Source organism: Glycine max, chromosome 19 (assembly GCF_000004515.6).
Source record: "Glycine max cultivar Williams 82 chromosome 19, Glycine_max_v4.0, whole genome shotgun sequence".
NCBI lineage: Eukaryota > Viridiplantae > Streptophyta > Magnoliopsida > Fabales > Fabaceae > Glycine > Glycine max.
In genome coordinates, this window is record NC_038255.2 from 793,178 (window position 1) to 811,009 (window position 17,832).

The window sequence follows — 17,832 nt, forward strand, 5'->3', positions numbered from 1 at the left end:
TTACAAAAATCTATAGCAAAATGTAAAATTTAGCTATCATGGACAAATAGTTATGATCTCAAACTTCAAACAACGGATGAAAAAGCTGAAGATTTATATATCTCTTATATTCTTACAAAGAGAACTATTTTCATTTTTAATAAGGAAATATTTAATATTAATATATATATATAATAAATAATAAATAAGACAATGCTCATCAATGCCCTCAGGGGACTAGTTAAGGATATCAAACATGGAAAGTTTTCATTACCGTGATTTCAATACATCCTCAATGTGATTTCCAATACAAACTTTTTTTATTATTGATTCCTAAATTAGTATCTTTAGAGCACTGGTTACAAGATCCTGAATAAAAACATGTTTAAAAAAATTTTAAGATGATGATTAGTTTTCTGAAAAAAGAAAAGAAAAATCCAAAAACTTATTAAAAAAGAAAGCAATTTTAGTATTGTTCTCAGAAGCTAGAAAGATTAGCTTATTTAAAAAAATCTCAAATGATTATATCATGAAAGCACTTCTATTCAAAACTTATTTAAAGGCACCCTAAATATGCTCATTGGCAAACAACCATGGAACTTACTGGCAAAAGGCAAAAGTGTGACTCCAAAGGATAGATTTCCAGAACCATATCTCAACCCCATCAAGCCATAATCTTGGGAGGATTCTCTGTAGAATTGATTAACTTTATCAACACCATATGTTGGAATCCATGGATGATGCGCAAGCTACAATAAGAACCTAAGTACCTAACACATGTTTCTGCCATCATCATCAAACAAAACATACCTTTTCTTCAACAGCAGAGGAAACACTCCAAAAGCCCCAAATCCATATTTGGGATAGTAAGCGCACGATCTCATCTGCAAAATCCTGAATACACAGATCACACACAATATTCACAATCTCAAATAGAAGCATTGTGTATGATTGGATCAAGGATGCCAGGGAAAGAGAAGGGAGGGAAAATTTATTTAAAAGAAAAATTAAGAGATACTTTACAAGAAATGCTAGTAACACTCTTTTCAACACAGGCTCTGCTACTAGGCAGATTTCATGTAAACCCCACCAAATAACCTCACTCCATAGTCCATACCCTATTTAGTGGAACCCACATGTCATTCACCTAATAATAGTGCCCAAAAGAGTATGTTACTAACATTTTTGTATACATAAAAAATGAATTAGGAATGATTAGAAGGTTTCATTATAGGATAAAACTTATTTGAAGTTCTATGTGCTTTTGATGTCGTTCTCCATTCAAAATTTGAGTTCACCTCAGTATTCAATGTCAACTTTAAATGTCGATCTTCATTGTGTAAGTTAGCAAGGTAAAACTCCAATTTTAATTGGAAAATATAAAAAAATGGCAAAAGTACTTAAGAAAATGCATCTAAACATTGTCCTTCCTTATATCTTTCTTATTCCTTTTCATTCTTAAATATTCCCAATATGTGAAATGAAAAACATGCACTCCCTTCTCCTCCATTTCCCAAACACGCCCTTAATATTCAATGATTCATTCAAGTAAGAGCTACTTACGGATTAGACGTGGATACATAAAGGTCCATAAACGTATGAGGATCATTAACATCACTGCACCCACCAAAGCAAAAAAAAAAAAAAAAACTCATCAAACTGCAGAATAATAACAATCACAACAAATACAATACAAACCAAACAATCAAGGTTCTGAAAAACAGTCTGTGACCACAATTTCAGCTGCAACGTCAAGGTTTTTGGAGTATCCTCAACCGTAATTGTGGCCATACCAGCCGCATTTGTCCACAATTTCCCACAGTATCAAGGTTTGGGTCCAACGTCAAGATTTTCAGAGTGCCCTCAACCATAATTTTGACCACACTGAACTCATTTATCCACAATTTTTAACACTATCAAGGTTTGGCCACAATGCCAAGGTTTTCAGTGTGCCCCTCAACCACAATTGTGACCATACTGACCACATTTATCCGCAATTTCCCACAATATTAAGGAATGCGACCGCAATTTAAAACATTGCAGAGAATAGAGAAGAAAACCTTTGCCAGCGAAACAATGCATCTCCGGCAATACTGTCTTTTGGCTTGTGATCAAGAGGACCCGAAACCTAAACAAATAACAAATTCAATCAATAAACACAAGATTGTTTTTTTCAGTTTCCTTAGCACGCAAGTTTCTAAATGAGAAAAAAAAAGATAAGAAAGGAAAGGGGAGAGGATACGGTTGCAATGAGATCGACGTGAGGATCCTCGATCGGCTTGAGCATGATTCTGGTGGTGAAGTTCCTGGCCTGGTGGAAGTAGTCCTCGAAGAGCGAAGTGAGGGCGAGCTTGCCGAAAACGACGTCGTAGGAGGAATGGAGCATGCGGTTGCGCGCGGCGAGGGGAGGGAAGTCGAAGAGCGGCGGTACCAGAACCACCGGCGGCGGCGGCGGCGCTGGCTCCCGAGAGAACAACCACTTCCACATCGTACTTCTCTTCTAGGATTTCAAATTTCAATTCAGCGAGTGAGTGAGAGTGAAAGAAACGCTACAACACAAGGTTAATTTTGGTTCAATAACAGTTCTACCTTATAGGTAGGGTTACGTTACGAAATCGATGCTCGCGCGCGCCATTTTAGCACACGCCACCACCGTGACTAAACTGACCACGACGGTTTCAACAACCCCTACGGGCTGTTTTTGTGTGTAACGATGGCTCTTAAACGGGCTTACCGGCCCATTTAAGCCTGACCGGATCCAATTTAATCAATTGCTAATTTGTTGTCGGATTCATAATTATTTTTGTTGCTGAAAGTGTATATGATGATAATTTAATCATTGAGAGAATAAAAATTCTTATTTACTATCTCAATGTGTGGAAGAAATGTGATAATTGCAGGCTTTTATTAAAATGATGCATTTTTTAATAAATTATCAAAATTGGTAAATTTTAAAATTATAAAAAGGGATAAATCATGCTTTCAATAATAATTTCAACATAAAGAAATGGTGTTTCAAATGATAACTTCACTTTGTCACTTTTTTATTTTAAAAAAATTGTGGCAGTTAAAAAAATCCACAAATTGTTTTTTTTTTAGCTACGATCATTTATCTGTTTCTTATGCAACAAAACAATTTGTGGAAGTTTTATAAATAATTTCTAGTGATTTTTAATTCCCGAATTTTTTTTGTAAAAAAACTAAAACTGAAAAATTTAAAATCGTCAAAGCCGATGCATCATGGTAATTGATTCTTGAATTTTATAATTTAACTTAAAACAAAATCCTCTCACATCTAATTTATCACCATCATAATAGTCAAGAAGAGTGAAATTTTATTTCTTTTCTCTTTCAAAGAAATCAAAATACATGGAAGAGAATCCTTTCAATAAAAAAATATACTTATTTATTATTTGTAAGAATTATAAGTTTTAAAATATATTAGTTTCCTATAATTGATAATTTAGAAAATCCTTAATTTTACACCGCCCTCAGTTGATCACATGAAGGGCTCAAGCCTTGATCTGACATGTGGGACTATGGTAGGAATTGTTGGGTCCACTCCACGATGAGACTTGAGACTGCTGAGCAAAGAATTGGTAGTTAAGAGGCTAAATGGGAGGAGTGCCTGTTTCAGCATGGATGGAAGCCAACAATGGTAGGGTCTGAGATCTTTGAGATGAGAAACCTCTTTTGTTGTGCAAAGCTGGTGATCAGCAGTGCCCTTTCTAGGCACGAGATCATTTTTCCAAGTTCAGCTGTAAACAGTACATGGAGTTCTTGACAATTACACAAGCAGCCCATGTACCATTAAGGCATCGAATTGTGCCACGATACATATAAATAGGTAGATCTAATTGAAATATAGTGAAATAAGAACCTTAAAGTGATTGCCTGCTCTCCCTTGTAGTTTTCTGTTTTTACTTACTTCATTCATTGTTTAACTATAGCAACTTAGTAAGAAAAATATTCCCTATATGTAATTTGGGTTTATCTCAGATCAGATGTATCAGTTTCACGTTGCAATCAAATCTCAGATTTTGAATACTTTTATTTTGGTTCTTTTATGCTATCATGATTCTCAACATACTTAATTGATGATTAATACTAGACATTTTTTCACTAGTGTTATGAAATCTTGATTTACTGGGTCATTTATTGATCTGGATGACCTAATATATATTAAAAATTTAAAATATATATACAAAATATTTAACAAAATGTAACTAATCCATATTTTTATACTCCAAAATTAAATTTATTGTTACAATCAAACTATAAATATTATATAATTATTTATTATTATAAATTATTTTATGGGTATTATCATTAAATAATTAAGAAAATTATTATTTTTTAGAATTAAATATAAAAGTTATCAAATGACTGAAAATAAGTATAATAAAAATGTATAAAACACATAAATATTAAATCATATTATGATTAATATGATAATAATTAGTAATTATATATTTTTTGTTATCAAGATAAAAAAATAATATTAAAAGAATATATTATATGTTATTTAATAATTTAACATGTTATAAAAAATGTAAAAAAAAAAAAATCTCAACTGAATCAAGTTGATGTAGATCTCTGACTTCATCAAACTCGACAAGATTAAATCGAGTCAAATTAGATCACTTATATTTTTAGTTCTATTTTTTAAGCGGACAGTATAGGATACTGGATCTCAATCTAAGACCGATCTGATTTTTTATAATTATGCTTGTGATAGGATTACAACATCATTCACTATTAATAATCATATTATTAACAGAGTAATCTTAATGCTTGTTAGAAAGCATATATAGAGTGACAGAATAGAGGTGGTTGTGGTTTGTAATCAATCATTTACCGTTGCCATCATACAAACTATACAACATTGGAAAAAGATAATTGCACACGCGACTTGAGGTATGTGTGCAAAAGCTTGATCATTTAATGAAAAAAATGAAATTGAAAAAAAAAATTTAAATTAAAATAATGTATGAAAGTGCTGACCTGCCACATTAAAGTGAGACGGCAGCATATGTGTGCATGTGTTCACACATTCCCAACATTCTAATTCCTTGTTGCTCTTCTCCTTTCCAATCCAATCCATCACTATACAGGGAATATAAATATGGGATAAGAAACCCTTCTAAACACAAGCTGAAAGAAAACAAGGAGATAAAGTGGTTCTAACATAACAATGTTGTATAATCTCTACATATGTATCAACAAGGTTTAATCCCTACATCATTATACTTTTTGTTGAATAAAACCAGTAACAGTCAAAATTTCCATGTGACACCCCTTCACTTAATTCAAGAGAGATAATATTCATACTGTAAATTGAAGTATGCTGTCCAACCAAATAAAAGGGACATGATCAAATGATCGATTGATATAAGCTGATGTCATTGTGTAATCCCTCCGTCATTTTACATTTTTACTTTTCTTGCATAAAACTACATAATTATCAAAATTTTCCATGTGTCACCCCTTCATGTAATTCAAGAGAGATAATATTTTCATTGTGGAAATTGAAGTATGCTGTCCAACTAAATGAAAGGGGCAAGAAAAATTATCACTTGGTGTCAAACTTTCACACTTACATTACTTAATAATTTTCTGTAAAATACGAAATTGACAAATTCAACCATTGAATCATTTGATATTATTTTTTATTTTTATCATGCATATAAAATTTTACATTTTTTTACTGCACAAATTTTACATAAACTAGACATTTACCGAGTAAGATCAAAGAAACTAGCAGACTGATCACTATGTTATTTAACAATTAACAGTTGCTTATAATGGGTATGTTGAAATTTTGGTCATAGCTATAAACAGTTGCTTATAATGGGTATGTTGAAATTTTATATGTGAAGGTTTTGCAAAAATTGTAGGGTTTTTTTTTTTAATCAAAAGGAGTATTTTTTCTTCAAAATTACCAAATAAGAGTAATTTTTAAAAAAATATCCAATAAAAAATTAGTCGTAAATTAAAAAGCTACCACGATTTCACATCCAAGATTTACAATATTTTACAATTTCTGCATTTATTTATTTTTTAATTATTTTCGATAGATCATTTAAATGCAGAAGTCAATAGACTTTTTATGACTTTTGGGTGTGAAGTCATGGTGACTTTTGTGACTTACTTCTTATTGGATATTTTTTTCAAAAACTACCCCATTCAATAATCTTGAAAAAAATTACCCTACTTTGATCGAAAGGCCGAAATTGTATGATATTTTATCTACTTAAACATACATTGTGGCAATGAATTAAATAGAAGGACCATTCATGGCCCATTTCACCACTGAACTGATGCAGCGAATCTCTGAGCATCATTGATGGCTGCTGTCTGAACTCTGAACCTTCACCGCCAATCATTGAACCTTATCCTTCACTCTTAAGTTGCGAATCAATTTGGTGAGCCTTCTCATTAAAGAAAGAGAAGGAACAATAAAATGTGTTTGAATGGTTAATCAAGACACTAAGTTAAAATACAAACATTAATAATTGCAAATAAATTATTGTCATTGATGATTTTATGACTTTTTGTTCTAAACTCGTGCAAATGAATTATTTATAAAATCATCCTCCATTTGGAACTTCAGATCTTCTGAGCATCATCCTCATTTAGGACATCAAGCACAAATACAATTGCTTTTGGAGTCTGGATTTGAGTTTTTTGATAAAGAGAAATTTGATTGCCACGTGTTTCATTTTTGTTAATATTTCATGTTTCTTTTTCAAGATACTACTTATTGGTTTATGTGAAAATATTGTTACATATTACAAGCAGAAAAGGGCCCAGCGACCCAGAAATCTAGAATTCAAAACTTGATAAAAGGTTCAAACCGAAGTAAAAATCGAAAAAGGTAAAACAGGCTCAATTTGGAATTTACCAGAAAAAAAAATGTTGTAATTGAAATTGTATAATACACTTCAAACGCTTTGAAATGATAATACTTGACAAATAAAAATCCATTCACTTGATACTAACATATCACAAAAAAGTAACTTATAATTCACGAATCTCACACACACACACACACACACACATATATATATATATATATATATATATATATATCCTTTTTATAACATTCATAAAATGATTACACTGTTACCAAGGTTGCTTGTGATTTTTCATTTCCATATTCAGCAATGAAGAGTGAAAAAAGAAAAAGTCCATTTAACTCTTTTCAAACATGAAACAAAAACATTCCCCAAAGCAAGAGAGAGAGCATGGATTATGCACAACAATGCTTATGAATAAAAAGGTTTGTTTTTATTTAAAAATGACATTGACAGTCATGCCACAAACTTAATGAGTAAATGAATTTATTTAGAAAATATTGTCGGTGATATAAATCTCTATTCTTCTGAGTTGGCATGAAATAGTAATTGCCTCACTTGAGTCTAAGGAGGCCACTTCATGATCCCTATTTATTGAGTGGTAGTGGACCACTTTTAAGAAACAAATTGTCTTACTAAGTCTTATAGTGATTGCTACCACAACCATGAATTGTAGGAGGTTGGTTTATGTAGTTGTGTGGTTCAATCTGTATGTGGCATGCACATTCATTCAAGTTTCAGGTCTGGACGCCTCTAACTTCAGCAAGTGTTGGTTCCCAGCAATTTACAACTTTGGTGACTCAAATTCAGACACAGGAGCTGTTTTTGCAGCATTCACAGGGGTGAAGCCTCCCAATGGCATAAGCTTCTTTGGAAGCCTCTCAGGAAGGGCCTCTGATGGTCGTCTCATCATAGATTTTATGAGTAAGCAAATCATAGTCTATACTCTCCATTTCCCTTTGCATATTCATATTTTATGTTGGTGATTTTCAATAAATTCTAACCAATCATAGAAAGAGTCTCCGAAAGAGAGTGTCGCTGGCATTCCTCTCTGTATGATAATACATTGACTTGTTTGAGCCTTTTATTTTGTATGTATCAATTGAATAGGCAACTTTTTACTCATCTTTAGTGGGATCATTCTGATTCCGACCCTATTTGTTGCTCAATCACTGATTGGACTAGGGAAGTCGTTGTTGATTAACTTATAAAGAAGTTCATTTCATTTTTTCTTCTTATTTTTTTCTCCTAGGAGTCCTTCTGGATAAGTTTACCAAAATAGGATCTATGTTATATATTTCTTATGTATATCTCCTTTTTTTGTGTGTGTGTTTGTGTGGACATGTGCAGCTGAAGAGTTGAAGCTGCCATACCTGAATGCATATTTGGACTCGGTTGGATCGAATTACAGGCATGGTGCAAACTTTGCAGTAGGAGGCTCCTCCATTCGGCCTGGTGGTTTTAGTCCATTCCCTCTTGGCCTTCAAGTAGCTCAGTTCCTACTGTTCAAGTTTCACACCAACACTCTCTTCAATCAGTTTTCTAACAACAGTTAGTTTCTCTTCCCCTCTGCATGTTCTTTTATGTGTTTTTGTTAATTAGTGTGCTAGACAAATGTGTATTGATATTGTTTCCAACAAGAACAGTCAAACATCTTGAAGCATAATCAGAATTTAATAAAATAATGTCAACTAAAGTCTTAGCATGGATCACACGATGCTATTGAGTTCGATTAAAGACGTGATATTATTTACTATAAGATGAACCCTCTTAATAATTTCCTCCAATGTTCTTCTTGACTTCCCTCTCCCTCTTTCACAAGGCTAAAAACTATGTAATTTACTTTTTTGATTGACCTTCTTCATACATATCCAAACCACCTTAACAGATCCTTTGTCATCTTTTCTTCAATCGACATCACACATATATATCTCTTTGTATTCAATAATTTCCTAAATTTTGTATTCTGTATTCTTTTTTTTTTTGTGTCGTCACACACCCGTCTTAACCTTCTCATTAAGTGCTAAAATTGATGGCATATTTGAAAGAGAACCACTTTTATGAAAGCAGTAGATGGTGATTCCTAATGAGTGATGACATAAGAATTTGAACCAGCGTGATGTTTCCAGGGACAGAACAACCGTTCAAGAATAGTCTTCCAAGGCCGGAGGACTTTTCCAAGGCCCTATACACCTTTGATATTGGACAAAATGATCTTGCCTTTGGTCTTCAACACACTTCACAGGAACAAGTTATAAAGTCAATTCCTGAAATCTTAAACCAGTTCTTCCAAGCAGTGCAGGTAAGCAATTCTCAATGCCTAGTTGGCATTATTAGGTACTCCACCCGTTCTCTTTTATAAGAAAAAAAAATGGATTTCACACTTATTAAAAAAGTTAGTTTACTTCATTAAATTGTCTCATTTTCAATTAAAAAAACAAACATTTTTCTTAAACTATCCTTCATTGAAAATTGATATTAAACACAAGCCTCCTATCAAATGAAGGGTATTTTAAGCATAATCTTATTAAATAGGCAAAAGTAGTTAACTATGGCTTATATTTGAGAACACAAAATTTGAAACTTTTTTGATTATAAAAGAGAAAGGAGGGAGTATGATATATCATATAGCAATAAAAAATGGTTCTGTAACTAGCACTTTGTAATTTTGCATTTCAGCAACTATACAATGTAGGGGCAAGAGTGTTCTGGATTCATAACACAGGTCCAATTGGATGCTTGCCCTACAGTTACATTTATTATGAGCCCAAGAAGGGTAACATAGATGCAAATGGCTGTGTGAAACCTCAGAATGATCTTGCTCAGGAATTTAACAGACAGCTCAAGGACCAAGTGTTTCAGCTAAGGAGAAAGTTCCCACTTGCAAAATTTACATATGTTGATGTGTACACTGCCAAATATGAACTAATCAACAATACAAGAAACCAAGGTGGTCGTCAAGTCCTCAAAGTCACTCAAAATTTAGGGAAAAACAATGTTTCATTGTTTTTGGTTATCAACTTAATTATCATTTTTCTGTTGGTCAATTAACTTGTAATTCTATGCTTGATTTGTGACAGGTTTTGTGAGTCCATTGGAGTTCTGTTGTGGCAGTTACTATGGTTACCACATAAATTGTGGGAAGACAGCCATAATAAATGGAACAGTATATGGAAATCCATGCAAAAATCCTTCCCAACATGTTAGTTGGGATGGCATACACTACTCTCAAGCAGCAAATCAATGGGTCGCTAAAAAAATTCTCTATGGATCCCTCTCTGATCCACCAGTTCCAATTGGGCAGGCATGTTTCTGAGCATAGCTAGTCACTTATATTGAGATAGAGTACCATACATTATGGGGGTCTTCATTCTTCAAGTTGTTATTTCCATAAACAAGCAATTGTGTTAGAACAATTAATTGGGGAGCCGTATACATGAGTAAGAACATATATCATAATTTATGTTGTGGGAAAAGCTATTGTAGCTTAATTTTGGAAATGTGAGGTCACACTGTAACGGCTCAACTACCAGATAATGTTAGTTCAGTCAACTTAAATATTTGGATTTTAGTGCAGGTCCCTTTTATAGTTCAATCCAAAATGCCTTTTGCCCCAACTGTTTCATAATCTCACGAAGTTAGTGAGCATGGATTGAATTTTAAAAAACATAATTCATACCCAACAATGAGTTTAACTCATTTGACAACACACATTGGGGAAAAATTTGGGTTCAATCCCTACGGACTACACTCTTAAGAATGATGAACTTTGAGTATAACTAAGTTTTAAATTGAGGATTAGTATCATAGTTGATCAAAAAAAATAAAGTTTGGAGAAATACTTCAGGATTCCATTGGAAAACCTAGGACCCTAATTATAGTGGGTTCAACAAAAAAATAACTGATTCATATTCTTTATAAAAAAAAATTATATCCAATTAAATAGATTGGATTTAAACGAATGATTCATAATTTTTTTTATTGGTGTTTAAAATCAGTGTGGGCATTATTCAATATTCATATATATATATATATATATATATATATATATATATATATATATATATATATATATATATATATATATATATATATAAAAGTGATTAAATTATACAATGTAATTAGTATTTGCCTTTTGTTTGGCAGATTAAAATAATGAAAACTGGGCTGGGCTTGTGTTTTTTGGACTTTCGAAAATGGCTAACGAAGCCTAAAACTCAGAAAGGCATTATCAAATTTAGGTGAGAACCAAGATGAATTAGGTGAGAACCAAAGCCTTTGTTGGCATTATCAAATTTAGTTGTGGAACTAACACTTAATAATGTGTACATTTAAGCTACTGTACAATGAAGGGACAAGAGTTTTCTGGATTCATGATCCTGGTCCAACTGGATGCTTTCCCATTAGTTACATTTATAATGCTCCCAACCCTAACCTGGATGCAAATGGCTATGTGAAACCTCAGAATGAGCTTGCTCAGGATTTTAACAAGCAACTCATTAGCTCAAAGACCAAGTATTTTAAGATGAGAACAAAGCTTCCACTTGTCAGGTTTACATATGTTGATGTGTACACTGCCAAATATGAACAAATCAGCAATTCAAGGAACCAAGGTGATCTCACTACAACATATGTAATCTTTAGGAATATTTTTCCACCTAATACTAATTAAAAATGTTGCTAAAAACTTTTGACAACATTAAAAAAATATTGTCAAATATAAATAAATATTACTAATATTTTTGGACATTTTTTCAAATGTTGTGTGTAGTCTATGTCTCTAAAGGTTCACAAGGATTTTAGCGACATGAACTATATACAACATTTGATAAAATGTTACGAAAACATATCAGTAACATTTATTCAAAAATTTGAACATTTTTTAAATGTTGTCAAAAGCTTTTAACAACATGGTTAATAACCGTTAAGCAAAAAAATATTACTAAAATTCACATGTGTAGTAGTGTCTTTAAGCTTCCAAAGTAACACATAATTTAGGGAGTAAAATATGTTTTTGATCCTTCAAATTATCTCAAAGATTAATTTTACTGTTTTAGTTCTTATGAAACTTTAATACATTTTTAGTTCTTACATTTTAACAAAAACACATGTTTTAGTCACTTCACATCACTTTTAATAAATAGAGACTTAAAATAAATTAACTTTGTATCAATAAGAATTATAACTGTTTTTCAAGATATTTTGAGGAACTAAAAATATATTTCATGCAAATATAGAGAGGAGTGCAACGTTTTGATTATCTTACAAGTTGCTATTGTCCAATAAAATTTTTTCTTGATTTGTGACAGGTTTTGTTACTCCATTGGAATTCTGTTGTGGAAGTTACTATGGTTACAACATAATACATTGCATGCAGAAAGCCATAATGAATGGAACAGTATATGGCGGTGATCAATGCAAAAATCCGTCTCAACATGTTAATTGAAAACAAGAATTAATAGTTCAGATGATATTAGAATTATCTTATCTAAAGCCCAATTAGTACTTCAGAATATATATAAATCTTTATATAATATCACAATTATCTAAATCCTAAGGACTGGTCAAAACGTGGGCAAATAACATTTTTACGCAAATGTCGTGCATTACAATGTAAGCATAAGATTTTGATATATGATGTCACCTACAACATCTTGTGTCATATTCATGCTTGTCACGTTCATAAGATCCTTGACTAGAACATTGGAACTTGTAAAACTATGTTGCATCTAAAACGCGGTTAGAAGCAACTGAGTTTTCTAATGAGACGTTTGGTGTACCAGCAACAGGGAAAATTAAGTTTCAACATCCATTTGTATGCATAGAAATTTGAATTTCCACCATTTATATAAATTCAATTATACAAGGAAAAATATGAATAACCGGAATTTCCTCTTCACTATAGAAAATAGACATATATGAAGTAACTTTTGTGAACATCCTTTAGTAACAAACAATTGGATAGTGGAAACCTACTTCCACTTTGTTATTGTTTCCCCGGCCAAATATGCAAGCAATGATCATAGTGAGGAAAAATAGTTAATCTTGTTTTTATATACAACCACAGGTTTATAGGACCTTAATGCCATTGTTTTTCACAAGCTGAGAGTGGGTGTCAAGAAGAGTTTCCAATGATCTTCTTGATCTCCTGTTCCGTGCCCTGCCGGATTCTTTCAACAACTCTTCCAACCTACGTTTCTCATCATCCACATCAGGATTTGCTGTTCCTAGCTTCTCTTCTCTCATGCCAACTACATATTCCAAAATTTCAATGGCATCATCCACTCTGCAAAACATCACAATCGAACTAGAAATGTTAGCAATCATAGCCTGAAAATTAAGTGTTCTTGTAATGCATGAAGTAGTAAACATAAGAGATGAAGAAAGGAATAGTGACAACTAACAAATACCACCATGCTCTCAGATAAATTTGTTGACTTTTATAATAACTACTTTAAAAATCATAACAACAATAATTTCTAATTGATTAACATTATTAAAATTTTCTACCCTAACAATACATAGAAATTAAATTCTTTTCATACCAAAACAAGGATTAAGGAGAGTAAATATATTACCTTCCCATTGCATCATAGGTGCCTGCTAGATTGCTATAGACCCCTAAGGTGTCTGGATGATAAGGACCATATTCTTTTTCCAATATAGTTCTGGCCTCTTCAAACAAATCTGCTGCCTCATTTATAGCATAACACTGCACACAGGCAAGGCCCATTTGGTTCAAAGCAATCCCAAACAAAGCAGTTTTCTTCTCTCCGCTGGCGCGAAATTTGGCGATGGCGCTTTTGAAGATGTTGTAAGAGTCAGAATAGTTCCCAAGCATGTAATACATAACCCCCATTTGGGCCTCAATTCCTGCAACAGTGCTTTGCTGACCAGGAGCATTGCCATATATCTTCAAGGCCTTTTTGAGCAACTTCAATCCTTTCTCCAAATCATTCATGGATTGATAGATTGCAGCAACATCTATCAAGCCACTAGCAATCTCTTCTGAGGGGACCCCTGGCTTGATCTTCCCGAAAATTCTGAGTGCATTTTCACAGTAAGACTTAGACTCCTTGAACTTGCCAATTTTGTTGTACAGATCAGCCAACCTCACATAGACTGAAGCAACTGTTGGATGATTCTCTCCTTTTGTTGATTTGAACACAGTGAGTGCTTTCTGATAAGAAAACACTGCCTCATCGTAGCGCGCCAACGCCAAATAGGCATCACCTATGCTGCAATCAACTGAAGCCACATCTACTTCATGATCATTTGCAGCCATAGCCATGCTTGCCAAAACATAATGCTCTAGAGCAGCTTCATAATCACCCTTTGAGTCACAGATAAGCCCCATTAGTCTCCTATCAGCAGCTTCCTCGATGGAAGCAGGAGCTCCATTTCCCCTGTGAATGTCAAGAGCCATCTGGCACAGCTTCTCAGCCTCATCAAACTGCAGTGCCTGAACATGTGCCTCGGCCACATAGCGACACGTCTCACCGAATCTCGGGTCTGTTTCCCCCAAGACCTGCCCTTGAATCTCAAGACCTGCTGTATAAAACAGCAGGGAATTCTCAATCTGCCCCATCATTGCATAAGTGTCTCCCAATTGCATGCACCCTGCAAACTTAGCCAGTGCATGATCTTGGCCATCCTCCAACACCGGAATATCAATTGAACGCTCCAGAACCGGAATGGCCTCATTGTACTGTCCTAAATTACAGTATATTGTAGCCAAGACATGCAGGCACATTACCATATCTAAACTTGGTTTCCCATCTGCACAAATCTCAAATGATTTCAAAGCTCTAAGAGCGAAATCAAGCGTTTTTCGGGGATTCTCACCTGAGGAGATCATATCTCTTGTTTGCTTCAGCAAAAATGGTCCCAAGTCAGGATTATCTAACCCTGCAGCAATACGCTCCTCGATCGCCTTCAAACCAAGGTGCCTCCTATGCTTCCCTGTCCGGTAATTAGCACTGTTCGCTTTTTTGACACCCTTTTCGCTCCTCTTAGGAGTTGCCTTGGATGATCCTTCAATGACTTTTTCATCCTTCTTTGACACAACAACATCTTTCTCAGGAGTTTTGCCACTAGCATTGCCATTGTAGTCCTCTTTATTCTCTGTAACCACCTCCTTTGTGATCTCCAAATCCACAATATCACCAGCAAGATGGCCTAGTTCTGAATCAATCCTGGACTCACCATCATAATCATAAGAGTAGAAACTAGCCCTTGAGGGTGAATGATCAGAGCTCCTCATTTCACACACATTGTGATACAATTGCTCAATTGAGGTATCCACCACTCCATCAATTGCCAAATCAATTGAATCACTCTGAATGCTTCTTGGACTCAGTGTACTCCTTGGTGATGCTTGTTGAGCAAAGTTTTCCTTATAACTCCCACTTGGTTCCTCTGCTGCATTATTTACATTGAATTCATCCATGGCCAGACCAGGCATCGAACACAACAATCAGCACCTCACCTAAAATTAATAAGCAAAAAAAAAAAACAGTTAGAAATTATTCAAAAATAGGAAAACAAAAAAAAATCGAAGTTTGCATTTTGCAATACAATAATTTTTGGGGGTGTCATCCAAAATCAAGAACCAATTTTCACTTTTCAGGTGCAGACCCCAAAACCAATGATGACTTCACGGGTGCTAATAATATTTCAATAAAAAAGAATGCTACTGTCTAAGGAGAAACAGAAAAAAGATACAAAAGTAAAAGGGAAATGAATCAAACTTTATAACCCATTACAGCAAACCAAAAAGAGAAAAAAAGAAGCCAAAAGCAAATAAAAATATTCCATCTGGACGATTTAATTGCGTGACATTGCTTCTTCCCAGATGCTCCTTATGTACAATTCACAACACAACACAAAAAACGTTTTCTGAAAGTCCATCATTGTCAGTGATCAAACTCAAGACAACAAAAAAAGCAATGTGAATGAAACAAGGAACACAATCAAGAAACAAAAAAAAAAAAAACTTTTGTTGGAAATAGCAGAAAGCAAGGAAAATGCAACACCAAACAAAACCTGATTGAGATTAAGAGCATATACACAAAAGGGTGTGTGTCATGTGTGTGATTGAAGGCATTAACATTAAATACAGGAACCAAAGAAAAGAAAAGCAAAACAATAGCACAATAGAGACAATGAATGGGGGTGCTATGCTACTGTTACCTTTAGTACTCTCCGAAGAATATAAGCCAAAAACTTTCCAAGGTTGCTCGCTGGTTGTATGGGTGTTATGTTATGTTGTGTACAGATGAAGAGATATGGGTCAACATAGCTGTACCATTTGTAATGGCATGCATTTATATATGTATATATATATGTGCATGTAGGGTGTGGAACAAGACCCGTGTCAGGTAATGGAAATTTTGCGTGAATGTGAAGGGCAGAATGGGAATTAAAATTGGAATTATTGAGATTTTCTAGATAATATATGCATCATGTCATGTTTGTAAGAGTTGTACTTGCTCCACAGAGTTGGAATGTTGAAGCAAAACCAAGAAGGTGACCTCTCTCCCACTCTTTTCCTTCATCTTCAACTTAACTGCTTTATTATTCTCATAAAAGAATTGATATTTTTTTTTTCTTTTCAAAGTACTATCAATTAAGGATTGTTGCCAGATAGATGTATGAATTGTCTATTGACAATTCTCAATCATGTATTAATTATTGACTGGTTTTTCTTATATGAAAAGAAATAGCTTAATTAGCAGCATCCAAAGCCAAATTAGAAATGAAAAAAAAAAGAATCATTGTTGTTGCTTAAGCCTAAATGATTATCACGATGTTTGCATACAAGTCAACTATGTTATTGATTATATTGAGTGAATTCCAAATATTTATTGTTAGAATAAGTGTTCAACAAATATTTGATATTTTACACCCAAAAAATTAGAGGAATTAGGTTACAACTATTATGTAATTTGATAGTATAAAAGATTTTTTTGAATGTAATGACATAATTGTAAATTGTTATGTATGATAAATTTATTAGAGATTAATGTTTATGCAGTTTAAACTAATTTTATATTATGGTCTAATTATAAATTATTATTTAAATTATTTTAAAAATTAATAAATTTATTATATATAATGAGTTATTATTAAATAACTGTATAAAAAATTTTACCCTATCATTTTATAACCTTTTTTTTCAATTTATTATTGACTTTAATAATAATCGTGTCAGAAGTGATGTCAACTATGATTTTCTTATTTTTAATTAATTGATTATGTAATGTTTTTTTTACACTGATGATGAATAAAAAATAAATTATAAATCAAAAAATTTCTTATATCAGAAGAAATAAAAATACCCGGCACTATAGCATCGCATCAACCTTAAAAACATTATCATTGAGTTTGAGTCATATGTTAATGAAACATGTTAGAAATTATACATTTTTTTTCAAGAAAAAGGTAGTTGATTGACTTTTTATTAGATAAGTGTTTTTCAACTATTTTAAATTTTATTACATAATTTTTTTATAGAGATTTCTTATTCGTGTTTCGTCATCATTAAAGACTGAAAAAAAGGAAAAAAAAAATTGGGTTATATAATTTTTTTGGGTTATATAATTTTTTTGATGGATTTATTTAAGTTTCGGAGTTGCAGTTGAAACGTAAGAAGCATATGGTGGCGGGACTAACGGCTTTTGGACGCGAAAAGACTAGGGACAAGGGAAAAGGTAAAGTGACCGTCCGGTTCCGTGTGAGGGGGTGAAAGTCCTAGTAGAAAGTGGACACGTGGCGAAAGTGGAGTGCAATGATTGGTTGGGAATGTGGGAGTCCACGTGTACCACATATCCAGCTGTAAGTGATGGACCCCTCATACCAAGCCTCAGACGTGGGCCGGGCCTGGGCCCACTACCCAAAAGTTACTTATTCCCTGAGGAATATGACTTTTTGTATTTCATAGAATTTGAACACAGCAATATTATCATCGACTTTTTTACAATAGGATTAAAAAAAA

The 17,832-nt window shown here is 33.3% G+C and overlaps 4 protein-coding genes across 6 annotated transcripts in view; 2 read left to right on the forward strand and 2 right to left on the reverse strand.

Moving 5' to 3' along the window:
- The window catches only part of LOC100784371 (uncharacterized), an 8,172-nt gene extending 5,452 nt beyond the window's left edge, over positions 1-2,720 (reverse strand). The window contains exons 1-6 of the mRNA XM_041012815.1: positions 2,569-2,720; positions 2,222-2,479; positions 2,040-2,107; positions 1,543-1,596; positions 790-873; positions 584-669 (exon numbers count right to left, since the gene is read on the reverse strand). Of these exons, the coding sequence (XP_040868749.1) occupies positions 584-669; positions 790-873; positions 1,543-1,596; positions 2,040-2,107; positions 2,222-2,467 (538 nt within the window). The 5' untranslated portion in view covers positions 2,468-2,479; positions 2,569-2,720. The remainder of the gene's footprint in view (positions 1-583; positions 670-789; positions 874-1,542; positions 1,597-2,039; positions 2,108-2,221; positions 2,480-2,568) is intronic.
- A 4,736-nt stretch (positions 2,721-7,456) lies between these two features.
- Positions 7,457-10,407, forward strand: LOC100785435 (GDSL esterase/lipase At5g14450-like). The gene is given in 5 exon segments (NM_001255055.2): positions 7,457-7,760; positions 8,187-8,387; positions 8,966-9,138; positions 9,516-9,786; positions 9,917-10,407. Coding segments are annotated over 5 exon segments (1,140 nt in total). The 5' UTR covers positions 7,457-7,501; the 3' UTR covers positions 10,153-10,407.
- A 750-nt stretch (positions 10,408-11,157) lies between these two features.
- Positions 11,158-12,282, forward strand: LOC102663404 (GDSL esterase/lipase At5g14450-like). The gene is made up of 2 exons (XM_006604887.2): positions 11,158-11,449; positions 12,146-12,282. The coding sequence occupies exons 1-2, from the start codon at positions 11,158-11,160 to the stop codon at positions 12,280-12,282; spliced, it is 429 nt and encodes a 142-aa protein (XP_006604950.1).
- A 372-nt stretch (positions 12,283-12,654) lies between these two features.
- LOC100786477 (protein KINESIN LIGHT CHAIN-RELATED 2) lies at positions 12,655-16,169 on the reverse strand. Of its 3 annotated transcripts, XM_041012816.1 has the most exons (4): positions 16,029-16,169; positions 14,682-15,324; positions 13,415-14,615; positions 12,655-13,122 (listed from the first exon to the last, which is right to left on the reverse strand). In XM_041012816.1, the coding sequence occupies exons 2-4, from the start codon at positions 15,298-15,300 to the stop codon at positions 12,906-12,908; spliced, it is 2,037 nt and encodes a 678-aa protein (XP_040868750.1). In that variant the 5' UTR covers positions 15,301-15,324; positions 16,029-16,169; the 3' UTR covers positions 12,655-12,905. The 3 variants fall into 3 exon arrangements, with proteins under 3 accessions (XP_040868750.1, XP_003553842.1, XP_006603813.1); XM_003553794.5 differs by having other exon boundaries at positions 13,415-15,324; XM_006603750.4 differs by lacking the exon at positions 16,029-16,169 and adding an exon at positions 15,414-15,940 and having other exon boundaries at positions 13,415-15,324.
- Between the last annotated feature and the right edge of the window lie 1,663 nt (positions 16,170-17,832).